The sequence below is a fragment of the Montipora foliosa genome, chromosome 6 (genome assembly GCF_036669935.1).
Source record: "Montipora foliosa isolate CH-2021 chromosome 6, ASM3666993v2, whole genome shotgun sequence".
Taxonomy (NCBI): Eukaryota; Metazoa; Cnidaria; class Anthozoa; order Scleractinia; family Acroporidae; genus Montipora; species Montipora foliosa.
In genome coordinates, this window is record NC_090874.1 from 34652469 (window position 1) to 34662468 (window position 10000).

Sequence of the window (10000 nt, forward strand, 5' to 3'; positions counted from 1 at the left end):
GCCTTGTCATATATCCTGCATGACTTTCACTTCCAGTATGTGAAAGTTTTCTGAATTTAGACTGATTTTAAGTTACATCGTTCGCTTTTTTCTTGCAGACAAATCTGACATCTGAACTTTAAGCTTCGTATTTCGTATTTTCCTTCAGGTCGAATTCTAGAATCATAAGAAGAACTGTGATGAAATTGTCGTTACTCAAACTTGTAGAATGATTAGAAAACTACAATGAAACCGTAAAACACTTTTTATTATATAGATGCTGATGAAATACCAGGATTTTTCCTTTTACTAAAAAATCATATCTTCACCGCGCGCAGTGAACATATCATTTTTATCTTTCACATGTGAGAATATAGGTGTCGTCAGAGTAACGAACACGATTAGCCAATAAAACGCGAGCTTCCTCTACATTGTAAGATACTTTTGTGCTTTAATATAATTCTTCTGTACTACATTAACATTTTTATTGCAAAATTTTACATTATCATGATTTTTTTTCATGACTTTCATATCTTGTTTCATGTTACACAACATGCTTATTTTATCGGTTTGTGAGCACTTTTTGATCATTTCGAAATTGAGTAAGACAAGGTGCTTTAAATCTGGACATTTCATCGGTATCTATATAATAAACAGAACATTACATGGCCGCTTGGGGATACGAATTTTATCTTCTCTCTGCTGAAAATAGCTCTCACTCGAAGATAAAATTCGTATCCTTGCGTGGCCATGTAATATCCTCTAAATTTTCAAATGTAATGTGAACTGACTTAAGTTAACAGGGGCACCCAACGATAATCTTTGGTGAAATATGTGTTCGGGAGAGTCAAACTCTTCTAAGAATTTCGGTTCTAAGTGGCCAAACAGCTATAGATTTCTTTACTAAAACATCACCTAAACGATTCGCAACCAGGGAAAAGTACTCCCTTACGCTTTCTGAAGGGATATTTTTTGCAATTTTTGGCACTTAAAAAGGTCGCCAAGCAGTTTCGGTTGAGTAAATGGTTCGATGGGAAGTTCTTCGAGGTAACGTTCAGCTTGCAATGTCTCAAATGAAGATTTCATTCCCTAATATTTAATCTTCAGCTATGTCTCTGAAGGGCTTTTGGCTGAATTTGCTCGTTGGGGGCCCTTAAGTTAGGCTTGCCATGTGCTTCAAGTTCTACAGACATTGTTGATGAGTACCAGGACAGATTTTAAGTTACAAACAATTCTCGGTTGTCACATGACGTCACAGCCGCCATGTTTGTGCCCCTAAACAAAGAAATGGTGGCCATATTTGTGTCCCGCCCCAATCCTCTGGGAAATGAGCTCTATTATTATGCAAACTTTTTCTTTTGTTTTTGTTGAAAAACATGGCCGTTGATCACGTGAGTGAAAACCAGAAATAGCCCACAATTCAATCCTAAACAAAAGGCATCATCTCGAGTCTCTGGGGAATACATCGAAAGTGGGTTATTTAGACATCTAAGGGATCTTTCGATTGCCGCCATCTGGTGCAAGAAGTGTTTGTAGTGTCTTGCTTTTTCATTTTACATCAGGCACGAATTTCAGATCTGACGGTGGCTTATCAGCTAGTGCTTGTGTTTTTTTCCGTTTACATTTCCTTCATTTCATCACGGTCTGGAAAAGGGGTGGTTCGGGTTAAATTTCGGCACATCGACGATAGTTTCATTCCCTCAAAAAGCGAAAATAAATACCACTGACTTCAATACGCCGTCGCTTTGGTTATCAATGATAAATGTTGTCACTACCGACGAAATTTACCGCAGAATTACTGTCTATTAGATACATTAGTTTACATATGAGATTTAAAACCAGTTTCGTCCAGTGACCTCGTCTTTGACTGACGAGGTCATTGGATGAAACTAGTTTTAAATCTCATTTGTAAAATAGTGTGTTGAAAGTAGATCCCAAATGAGTTTTTCCTGATTAAAATGATGTTAAGTAATACTTTCTTGCCTTCGAAAAGCGAAATTTCACAGAAGTCTAGACTAAAATGACTTAAATCGTATTGAGTAAATTAGAGAAGATACAGATGATACAATTTTTACAGTTAGTTTTAAACAATTGACAATCAGAAACCACAGATGTTTAGTTTTTGAATAAGAAAAGGGAACTGCCTTTATTCCGGTAAGATGGCGAGCTGCTTCGAACAGTCCTTTTAAAGTTCACGTTCATCTTATTCACAGACCCAAAAAGAATGCCTTGTTCATGCTGGACTTAACAATGGAGAAGTCAGGTGTCCAGTACAATACAGACTTGAAAAGTTTTGGGCGTGTGGTTGTCACTTTATTTGATAAGGGCATCACTTGCACTAAGAATGTTCCTCAACTGGAAAAGATGGTGATTGAAGGATTGTTTTGGAGTGGAACCCCCTTGTTGGAGTCTGTTGGCGAGAATGAGCCAGAAGTAGTGAAGCTAAGAGAGACGGTGCGACACGCTATCAAGCAATCACTCATTCCTCTCAGAGCTTATTCCAGGCAATACGAAAAATACTTGGAGCTTTATAATCTGGATATCAACCAGTATCTCACGTAAGTATAATAACGCTCTCCTGGTTGTTGCCCGCATCCAATCACAAGAATTCAAGTGACTTTTATATTGTCACGAATTAGCGTCGTCGTGAAAGGGTCGTCTTTAATGAAGTATACTGCGGGGAGGGTTGGCCAATTTAGTGAGAAGTTTCTGACTTCTGGTTTCTGATGTTTATTTTATTGATTCTGTTACAAAACATTTTTTCAGAGAGTATGATTCGCAAGAACGCTCAGCATCAGAAGTAAAGCAAGAGATTGAACGGCATCTTACAGACAAGGAAACCCTAGAAAACACTTTGCCATCCAGCATTGTAATTGGTCCATATTGGATATCAACTGAAGGAGTTAAGCAGGCTTTGGCGAAGAAACGCAAGGCACTGGCAAACGCTGTTATCGAGTTGCTGGCTAAGAAACTTAGAAAACAGGCTGACATGGTATGTACTGCTTCTTTTTCGTTCACTGAATTACCTGATTTCTTTCTCAGCTTTAGTGAAAAATATGAAGTCTTATCGCAGTTATGAGCGCTACTTAAGCACGTGAAATTTTAGGCAGTTTAACGGGATATGAACCCATGGCGCCTGCTATACGGGTGCAGTGCCTTATCAATCAAGGTATCAAGCCAAATGATGGCTGGTTACTTTGTCAGCTCATGATAAATCCGTAGAGGTTGGATATATATTTATGATTAGCAGAATATATGTCGTATAGGCCTTCTAGGCGGTGACTGAAGGTTGATGACACAATGCCAGAAATGCGTCATTTCACAAAATTGTGAGATGGTCAAAGTTATTTTCAAATCATACAAGCTCAATATTACTGACATGTAATTTCATCTGTGCACGACCCTTGAAATAACTAGATCAGACTATTCTATAGTAGTTGCAAATGGCAAGTGAAATGCTGCGAGTATAGATACTGGGAAATCAGACAGGTAATAGTGTTGGATACGACGACCACCATCATGGCCAGGGAAAACTCTTTCATGGCTAAGACTAACTGTACAAGTAATAAAAGCAATGGAAGTTTCCAAGGTCACTATCTGGAACTACTCAATTAGTCCAATTTATGACTTTAGAAACAACAGATTCAATTTCATCAAGAGTTTATTATGAATGAAATAACAATTAACAGCAACATTACCTTCGGCGAGATTTGGTAACATGGCATTGCGGGTACAAACATCAGTTTATATATGCAGGTAATAATAACAGCAAATGTAAATTGAATGCACTAAAACAACAGTGGATCTACTTTGAAGAGCATCGAGGTAAAGTCGATCTCCTTCGGCAAGAATCTGATCTACGGTGCAGAAAGTCCAGTATTCGAGCACATAACAACGCTGAAAACTTCATGCCTATTGTCTTCCCGTGAAATGTCACTAAACCGTGCGTGACTTTGGTGAATGCTTTTAGCAACACATAAATGTGAATTTGGCATGGTTAGTTCCCGATGCGAACTCTTTAGGCCTGGCCAAACGCTCGCAACATTGTTGGGCACAACATGTTGCGTACGTTTGGCCACCCTGTCGCGACATGTTGCGATATGTTGCAACGTGTTGGATGAAATTTGAAAACGGTCACGTTTTTCGTGTAACATTTTGGATGCTGCATGATGTTGTACTCCTTTGGCCACGTTCATGCAACAGTGTTGCACTAGGGCATGCGCGCTAGCTCCACTTGTTGCGTGCCAGGGGCCTGGCGTGCTTTTGGCTTCTCCTGATTGGCTAAAGTGGCGGCCCTTTATTTGATTTCGCGCGTAAAGTGTATCTAAAAATAAGTCCATTTGTGACTGCGCTGGGGCAAGAGCGCAATTGATAAATCAACACTCTTATCTAATTCACTCTTGGTAAGACCAAATACAAGGTCTTGACGGCTACTTGAGCAGACAACAGTGAATCTACTGACTCCAATGCCTTTCTAATCAACCTCGTCTTTGGGGTTGCGCATCATAAACTAGGTCAAATCACAAAAAATACTTTTGAAAGTGGTGCTTTAATTGACCAATTACTTATGTCCTTGTTTAAAGGGGGCATAGTTTTTGAATGGGCCGAGATAATGTTAACCCATTTGCCCCTAAAGCGCCCCTAATTGACGAGTAAAATCGTCTGGCGTTAGACAGAGTAAAATATATCAGTCTCACTCTCAGATGGGGAAGGGCGGTGCCTACTGTTGTTATTTCGCACTCGAGATACTCGGATTTCCGATGTGTGCTGCTTACCAACTTTTCCTCGAATTTGCCGACAGAAGTTCTCTCAGTTTGCGAAAGTTGTCCCAGTCTATTATTCATACAGGGATATTTTTGCGCGGTTCAAAACTATGCAGAGAAAGCACAACTTAGAAAGTGCTCTTGGTATCCAAAAAAAAAAAAATTGGGGGTAACCATGCATTTTTCAGAGATAATTTAGCTTCAATTTGGAAAAGAACACCATACATTTCTTTGTATTTTAAAGCTTTTTACAAATATTGTTGATTAACTATCTTTGAAAAATGCGTGGTTACCTTTCAATTTTCTTTTTGGATTTCAATAACACTTGTCAATATCTGCTTCTCCCGTATATTCAGTAAACCGCGCAAAAATACCTTTGAATTAGAATGCACCGCGTCCTTAACTTATGATTATTCAGTGTTATAGACGATTTTGGGCTTTATGCAGTGAAACAAAGAGTTTTTTTTTCTCTTTCACAGGTTTGTGAGGAGTTTAAAGCGATTGCAAGAGTATTATACGACAAACCAAACAGCATTGAAGAGTTATCTGAACAGAGAGAATACATGAAGCAGATTCCTGAAAATCTCAAGAAGAATCAAGAGTTGATTGATAAAGCTATGATCGATTATGAACTCATCGAAGAGTTCAACTATAGCATTTCAGCTGAAGACTTCAATGCTAAGTAAGTAACAGAGGAGGTATACTCTAGCAGGTTAGTTTTTAACCGAGAACCGTTAACTTAAAACCAAGTTGGTTAACGACAGCAGATGCACAAGACCATTACCTAACCCAGCGGTTAGGGCGCTTACCTTGAGACCCGGAGACCCCGGGTTCAAGACACGTTCCGACCACTCGTTGAATTTGTTCCAGGGTAGTCCCTGGTTTAATTTCCTGGCTGCGCATCCTTTTCCATTTTCCTGGCTGTGCAGCTGGGATTGTTTAAAGTTATTTCTGTTCAATACTCGGAGATATTGGCTACCATAAAAATCTGACGGTAAAGGATGATACTTACTTACTTACTTTACAAGATTAAGATTCAATGTGCAGGATCCATCAAGTTTCTGATTGATGCTTTCTTTACCAAAAAACTGAAATGACATATCCAGTACCCGTGAAAAGAATACGCTGTATCCATTGCTACAATAATAATAAGAGTTGATCATCCTTTTTTTGATACACATTTGGAGGCAATGGAGTGATGCTGCAGAGATTCTCACTTTACAAAAGAATAGGCCCATTGTGCTAGGTTAACACCGAGACTGATCTTTTCAAAAAACTGTTTTTGCTGTCTTGTTTATTTCAATTCTGATATGTTACAGATTCGGTTTAAATTTTTACCAACAATTTATAATTGAATTGAAATTTAATCGGAATTGATTCAAAGGAAATCAATTTTAAATTGTTTAAACAGGTGGACATGTATTGGGTGGCCTCATAAAATCCAGCTTCAGATGGAAGCAACAGAAGCCAGCCTTGACGCTGATGAAGAAAGATTCCAGAAGAACCTGCTAGCAGATCAGAACACATTCCAGGATCGACTGGACTCACTTAACATGGCTGTAGCAGGGTTTGCAGCTCATACTGACATCAGCAAAGCGCATGAAGTGGCGAATGAAGTGCGCCGACTTACAAAACAACTCAAGGAATGCCAAGCACTCGCCAGTACGTATAACAACCGGGAGAGACTCTTTGGGCTTCCCGTGACATCGGTACGTATCGTTGCCATACCGAATGTTTTCCAGCTTTTTGCAGAAGTTTGATTAGTATGCAAATAAGTTCAGTGCGATGTGAAGCCGCAAAGAATGATTGCGCCGTGTTGACTAAAAAGATCTAAGATCTAAGAAACGAGATGAATTCGTGTTAGTATATACCACCCAAGTGAATAGTGCTTTCGCGGGCGCTGATTGGCTAACTCGGAGGTGATTAGCCAAGTGCTATCCACCTCCGAGTAGCCGGGGCGGGAGATGTAAATTTCCGACCACCTTTTACAAAAATAAAGTAGATAAAACGTAGCAATAAGTTACAATTCTTCGCTGCTACTTGCAAACATTGTCTGAACTCTAGCATAAACTTTGCAAAATATGGCTTGTTAATTTAATCGTGTGATGGAATTCCGTCCCGCTGGGGTGGTGTGGCCTCTGCAAGGGACACTAGGTTTGGGTCATTACTCTGTGGTGACCTGCACTAACACGTTGAAGCTTAAGTGACTATACCCTAGAACTCTCAGCATTGAATATTGAACCTTGTAAATTTTCTCGCAGTATGACAAACTTGGCAAGCTGATCAAGGACTTTGAGCCGTTTAAGAACATGTGGCTGACAGGCTCTGATTGGCTGAAGTGGTATGACAGTTGGATGAATGATCCGCTGACAACAATTGACGCAGAACAGCTGGAACAGAATGTGAACAATGCCTTCAAGACTGTCTTCAAATGTGTGAAACATTTTAAGGAGATCCCTGCGTGCCAGGAGGTTGCAATGGAAGTGAAGGAGAAGATTGAGAACTTCAAACCGTACATTCCACTCATTCAGGGCTTGAGGAACCCAGGAATGAGAAGCAGGCATTGGGAACAAGTAGGTCTTGTTTACTTTACTAAATCACCCTAGACAAGTGTTACCATTGGTGCAAGGGAAAGCCCTAAAGTAAGAACGAAGGAAGACTGGACTAACAATTCTAATCTCTTTGACTAAATCCACGTTTAAAGCACAGCAATTACAATTTTGAACCAAATTTGAGCAAATTAGCACTAGTCTTCGATTTTCCGTGTTCACGTTTTAAACTGACAACCGTGAAAAAAGAAAGACTTCTGGGTATTTGGCGTCAATAAGACAGTATTTTCTATCTTTCCCATTTGGTATGCTGGGTTTCTAAGACAGCTTTTAAAGAACCTTGAAGACATTCTTCCAAGCCTACCATCCTATTAGGTGTTATTTTCAGTGCGTTTCTCTTCGGGACAAATCTTTCTGTTGCCAAATCTCGTCAAAGTGTGTGCACCTAAAGCATTGTGAAGACTGATACTTCGTACTTGTCTCAGTGTATTCTGACAGATTATTAAATATTTTTAGTTGTCAAAGGACCTTGGGTTTCCTATTGTGGCAAACGCACAGTTGACATTCACAAAGTGTTTGGAAATGAAGCTGCAAGATCACATTGAGGTTATTGCAAAAGTAGCTGAAGTTGCTGGCAAAGAATACTCTATTGAACAGGTAAATTAAACACTTTCAGTTATAATGCGTGTCGCCAAACTCGTCAATTCGTTAAGCCCTTGGTGATCTTATCCCATTCGACTGTTGGACCTTCTGAACAGAACTGGTTATCTTTTGATTAATGATGCAGTGTCCAGTGTCTTCTAAATGCTCAATCTTGCAAGATCTTTATTAGATAATAGTTAAACGAATGTTGTTTATGTTACCACCAGGCTCTGGATAAGATGGAATCCGAGTGGAAGCCAGTTATGCTAGAGGTCATGCCATATAAGGAAACAGGTACTTTCATTATGAAAGTAAGTGATGACTGCTCGCAGCTACTGGATGATCACATTGTGATGGCACAGAGCATGTCATTTTCACCTTACAAGAAGCCATTTGAAGAGCGTATCACCACATGGGAAAGCAAACTGGTCATGACTCAGGATGTGATGGATGAATGGTTGCAGTGTCAGAGACAGTGGCTGTATTTGGAGCCTATCTTTAGCTCCGAGGATATCAATCGCCAGCTGCCAGTGGAGAGCAAGAGATATCAGACCATGGAGAGGATATGGAGGAAAGTCATGAACAGTGCTAAAGAAAATCCTCAGGTCTCTGTATAAACAAACCCAATTCCCTTCCTTTTTTCTAACCATTTCAAGTGGCTTTACCGTACCTTGCCAGAGTAGGCGTGTGTTTCACAAAGGCCCGAAAAAATATCGCCTATTCCGGATAGTAAAACGTCGCTATATCGAAAGACGTAGATGCACTTAAGTATGGACCCTTGCAATAACCTTTGTCCTTAAAGCGTCTTACCAGCTGTTAAAAAAAACGAACGAGCACCAGGTTCGTCAACGGGTGATTTTGGTCTGACAATAAAAGGCGCTGAAATAATGTTATTAATTGTAGTGCAGAGAAGAACTCTCGAGGTAGCATATTTTATTGAATTAAACAGCCTCGGGGGGTTTGAATCAAAGTAGTTCTAATTATTTACCATAGATCTCATTAGGTTAGAAGACGTAGGAAGGTTGGATGATTACGGAACATGCAAATCCACTTGTAAGCTTTGATCTGTAATTTTCGTATCAACGTCCTGAAAGAAAAACTTGGGAAATCGTTTAATATGAGTGATATTTGACATGCTTGTCTGCAGTATACTTATTGGCTTACCTCGAAATAACTTTGCGTTGACGTTTCAGGTCATCTCCCTTTGTCCAGATCCAAGACTTCTTGAGAGTCTTCGTGAATGTAACAAACTCCTAGAACAGGTAACAATTGTTTGTCAAATGACGAAAGAAAGGACGATAGGTGCGAGCGGATATCCCGCGGTATAACTGGGTGATCAAATTGGCCTCAATAACCCGGCCCTGGTGGTAGCCAGCCAGGACAAGGACGGGCTGCTGTAAAACCTGCATTATTCTGCTCGCCACATCCGTCTTAGCCTACTGAATAATTCGTGTATACGGCGAGAGCTACTGAGATTTAAATTGACCAATCAGAATTCAGCGAGCGGGAAAAACTGCTATCCGACGTCACGTGAATTGTGTGCAATTAAAGGGCCAGAAAACCATTTAAATGATTTAATGGCGACTTTTTTGTCAACAAACTTTGGCGTCAAAACTGGGTTGCCAGCGAGCGGCGATTCGAACATTCAACTGTTGTGCTTTAGCTGTCACTTGTCAAAACTGGGTTGCCAGGGAGCGGCGATTCGAACGTTCAGCTGTCGTGCTTTAGCTGTTACTTGTGCTTTTTCTAACTATTTTAAGACGAATTCTGTCTAGTATTTTCGAATGAAGTGTAAGAAGACGTCAAGACTGTATTGATAATGTAGTATTTGTGTTAGCTTCGCGAAAAAAGACTTTGATGGCGTCCTTTCGACAGGGTAGATCGACAAACAGCCTCGTTTACTCACAAAAATGCACCATTTCCGGTGAAAGGGAAAAGGATTGACAGGATAGCACAGTTTTGACAACTGCGCGCATTGTAGGCGCGGGTTCCGTGTGCACGGATGTGAGGTGTCCCCTGGCCAAGATTAAGGTTGGTTTGCGCACAGGTACTCCAAGCTGAGAAGCA

General features: G+C 40.2%; 1 protein-coding gene across 1 annotated transcript in view; it reads left to right on the forward strand.

Annotated features, from left to right (window-relative positions):
- LOC138007203 (dynein axonemal heavy chain 1-like) overlaps nucleotides 1-10000 on the forward strand; it is a 103617-nt gene that overhangs the window by 12696 nt on the left and 80921 nt on the right. The window contains exons 10-17 of the mRNA XM_068853982.1: nucleotides 2193-2537; nucleotides 2746-2971; nucleotides 5222-5424; nucleotides 6154-6451; nucleotides 7004-7315; nucleotides 7808-7948; nucleotides 8161-8538; nucleotides 9127-9195. Coding sequence (XP_068710083.1) covers nucleotides 2193-2537; nucleotides 2746-2971; nucleotides 5222-5424; nucleotides 6154-6451; nucleotides 7004-7315; nucleotides 7808-7948; nucleotides 8161-8538; nucleotides 9127-9195 — 1972 coding nt within the window. The remainder of the gene's footprint in view (nucleotides 1-2192; nucleotides 2538-2745; nucleotides 2972-5221; nucleotides 5425-6153; nucleotides 6452-7003; nucleotides 7316-7807; nucleotides 7949-8160; nucleotides 8539-9126; nucleotides 9196-10000) is intronic.